General features: G+C 32.1%; 1 protein-coding gene across 1 annotated transcript in view; it reads right to left on the bottom strand.

The window, feature by feature from the left end:
• LOC117117355 (multiple epidermal growth factor-like domains protein 6) overlaps window positions 1–3,446 on the bottom strand; it is a 13,522-nt gene extending 10,076 nt beyond the window's left edge. The window contains exons 1-3 of the mRNA XM_033261636.1: window positions 3,221–3,446; window positions 2,395–2,655; window positions 1,400–1,534 (exon numbers count right to left, since the gene is read on the bottom strand). Of these exons, the coding sequence (XP_033117527.1) occupies window positions 1,400–1,534; window positions 2,395–2,655; window positions 3,221–3,422 (598 nt within the window). The 5' untranslated portion in view covers window positions 3,423–3,446. The remainder of the gene's footprint in view (window positions 1–1,399; window positions 1,535–2,394; window positions 2,656–3,220) is intronic.
• Between the last annotated feature and the right edge of the window lie 256 nt (window positions 3,447–3,702).

The following is a 3,702-nucleotide window of genomic DNA, read 5'->3' as shown; positions in this document are numbered from 1 at the left end:
AAATGCTTTGGATCAAAGAACTGAAACCTACACTTAACAAACAAACTGATTCAGTCAAAGCCAAACTGTTTATCTAGTTAATCTGCTAAGAAGGGCTAATTATTGCTTAGCTCCATTGTGGCTCCACAAAGTAGGCCCTATTGATATGTAAATTAATTACTTACTTCCTGTCACTGCTTGGCATTTTTGTTTTTAGTTTTTTTCAATTTACTTGATCTTGAGAATGGTTCCATGATGGACCCGAAACGTCGATCTTTCTTTCATTAAATTTTGTTTTTAGATTATGTTCTTAATTGATTTAATAAATAAAAGCCACAAATAATAATTTGATTTACTAAATTTCATTATAAAATAAAAAATAAAAATAAAAATATGTTATGCCTTACTTATTTTTAATCTATGGTCTTTTTAATTAATTTTCTTTTTTTTTATTGGAAATTCCGTAGTGCAGAGTAAATTTATCAAAACCCATTAGGTTTACAGTAATATGAAAAAAAAAATAGTTTATACAGAAATAGTATCTAAAGTGATCTCAGTTACCAAAGTTAAAGCAAAAGATCTAATCTAAACACACATATATTAGGCAGGATATATTTGTTTGAAAAAGAACCCACTCTTTTGTGAAATTAAGAGGTTTATAGGTGAAAATTGTAAATTTAGAAATAAGTTTATTTTTTCCTTTGAACTCAGATCAATATGTGATTTCTTTTATTTCTTTAAAAGCATTTGTTTTTTAAGTACAGCAGATGCCAATAATGTTCTGAGAGATAATTGAAAAACAATGGCCATTGAATAACATCTTTTGATAGTAGAAATAAAAGTTTTAAAAACGTTATTTCACTAACAAAGTAGAGGAATGACATACAGTATACAGTACTTTACCAAAATATGCAACTCATAGATAACCACAAACTTCACTTTTGTTAACTATCAAATGAATTAACTTTTCATGTTATAAACAATGCAAATAAACAGTAGTTAAAGCATGTGGATCAATTGTGTGTTACAGAATTTGATTATTGGGGCGATTCCTTTTAAAAACTAAATTAGTTAAGATAAAAAAAATGCATATAATGACTCAAGAAAATCCGTTTTAATTCAGATTTTGATTATTGGGGCCATTTTTACCTACCTGTCATATGGGGCCATTTTTACCGGGGCCATTTTTTCCGGGGCCATTATTTCCGGGGCCATTTTTTCCGGGGCCATTTTTTCCGGGGCCATTCTTACCGTACACCATAATGTTGATAAGTTATATACACCTGGGCTAGATGATTCCATTATTTTTCGTGGGTAAGTTCCTTTAGAAATCCGGCTGATATCGTTTCATAAGGTAAGTATTTTCAGGAAATAGAGAAGAATTAAAATTGAAAGTAACTTATAAATTGTTTCAACTTACTTTCCATACAGTTTTCTCCTTGAAACCCTGGTGGACAAACACATTTCCCTGTCTCATCATCACATACGCCACCATTATAACAATTATTACAAACACCTGTACATCGAGGTGCACCCCATCGGCCAGCAGGACAGCCTGAATGATATAACATATTAGATGATTAATTTACAAATTGAAACTGTTTCTTTGGGTTTTATCTTCCTTAAGGTGGCTTAAAATCCAAAATGGCGAGGAGGGGGAAAAACTGACTAAATTGAGGCAGAATAAATGTACTACATCTACAGATGAGTGTTCATTTATATGTGATTACATGACGTGAGGACGCCTCTTGGAAACTACTAGTAGCACATACAACATTTGAGAGTCACTATGGAAGCTGAATGTGGTTACACCAAAAGAAGCATAGTTCTGTCAGTGTGGGGGGATGCATGTGTGTTGGTGGTATACTTAAGTGATGCTGAATGTACCTACTGTACCCCAAGAAGCAATACATTGTACAGTAGTTCAGTTAGGACGGGGTGTACATTTCACTAAATGTCCTAATAAAATAACGTCACTACCCCAAAATGCATAACCGATGTAATCAATAAAATGTACCAATCAAACAACAAAAAATAAAATATTTCTTGAAGGTTGGCATGGCAAAAATAATTAAAATTTTAGTACACCATGTATCAATGATTTTTGAGAAATATGTAAGTATAACATTTATGACCGAAAGTCTAATTGAACGGGTTGAGTAGGGCCTATGGTGCTTTTAGACAACACAATGTTATGAGGTGCAATTTATTGCAGTAGCAAATACCAGCGTTTTAGCTGTAGAAAACTAAGAGTGGACAATAGACATTTTAAGGGTGGGTACGGTAGGTGATAGCATTAATAAAATACTTTTTGTACAAATTGAGATAACATTTTATTATTGATCCATTAGATATTCTTCGAATAAAAACTGATTTTGTGTAATTAATTCTAGAAATTAAATAACAATAACCAACCTCTCACAAGAAGTTCAATAAACGAATGTTTGTAGTAATCCCTTTGTCCCTCTAAGTAAAGTTCATACATGCCGCCATTTTCAATGCTTACACTATCAAAAGTTAAGCTTGAATCATCATAAAGGTTCTCGTAGTTATCTAGCAGTTCACCATCCTTCCTCCAAATGTGATTACCAGATCCCGTTACATCAAAAGATACAGTAACAGAATCACCAACAGAAGCTGTGATACTTGTTTTTTTGTTTGTTGGTATAACATCAGCTGGAAAAGTAAGGTGATTTATAAATCCATGTATCATTTATTTATATAATTATTGAAAAATTAAATCGTAAACATAATACTATTTTTTTTTATGAAAGGCCATTTTGTTAAGACAATTGATTTAACATTCAAGCTTTGGTTTTCAATTTTACCTGAATACAGTTGACTCATACAGAGTCCAGGGTTTAAGCTGGAAAATGTTAATTTAGGGAATTTAATAGTATGAAAATGAATAGCCAAAGCTTGATTAGCACAGAAACAATATAATATACACAGTGAATTTTAATTCATTAGCCTTTTAGTTGGATTTAAAATATTTAGCCAAATTTAGTTTGGTCATTATTTTGCAATTTTGTTAATGAGAGCTCAAACACTGCGAGTTAAACATTTATGAAGATATACGGTACTGTATGAGATAATTTATTGATTTCCAATTGATGATAATCAATAGATAAATAATACAGTGCTCCCACTATTATCCACACACAGCCACACATTTTGATGTGTCATTAAAACTACCAATGAAGTGAACTAATTTCATCTTCTACATAAATTGAATGCTTACAACTAAATGCGCCACTCAGATCCACAACTGTAGTTTCCACAATGGTTGTTTCGCTATTACGCACACCTTTACAGTAATAAACTCCAAAGAAGTTTCCATCATAGGGTATGAATAGTCTCTTAGCACCAGCATATGCCCCTTGATTCTGTAGAGCTGCTTCAGTCAGTGAGTCACTAGCAGATATTTTGAACACCTTTCCCATGGTTATTGTTGTGCTACTATCTGTTGGCACGCACTGAACCTGGCCACCATTGTTAAAAGGTGTCCCAAAATTAAGAATTGTCAAGTGTGGATTGGCAGAAGCTGTAAAAAAAATGAAAAAAAATAATGTAAAATGTAAACATATTTAACAATCTTTTGTCGATATATTGTAATTTTTCCTGCCTGTGTATGAAGACTTATTATTTTTACTGTTTTGAACTCGCAAAGGAATAGATTGGTAATCGAGACGTAAAGTTAATGCCAGTAATTTATTGTTTGTG

Source organism: Anneissia japonica, unplaced genomic scaffold (assembly GCF_011630105.1).
Source record: "Anneissia japonica isolate Jap-2015-1 unplaced genomic scaffold, ASM1163010v1 scaffold287725_len345208_cov150, whole genome shotgun sequence".
Classification (NCBI taxonomy): Eukaryota; Metazoa; Echinodermata; class Crinoidea; order Comatulida; family Comatulidae; genus Anneissia; species Anneissia japonica.
Note: the sequence above shows the minus strand (reverse complement) of the source record. Positions and strands in the feature narration are given on the sequence as shown.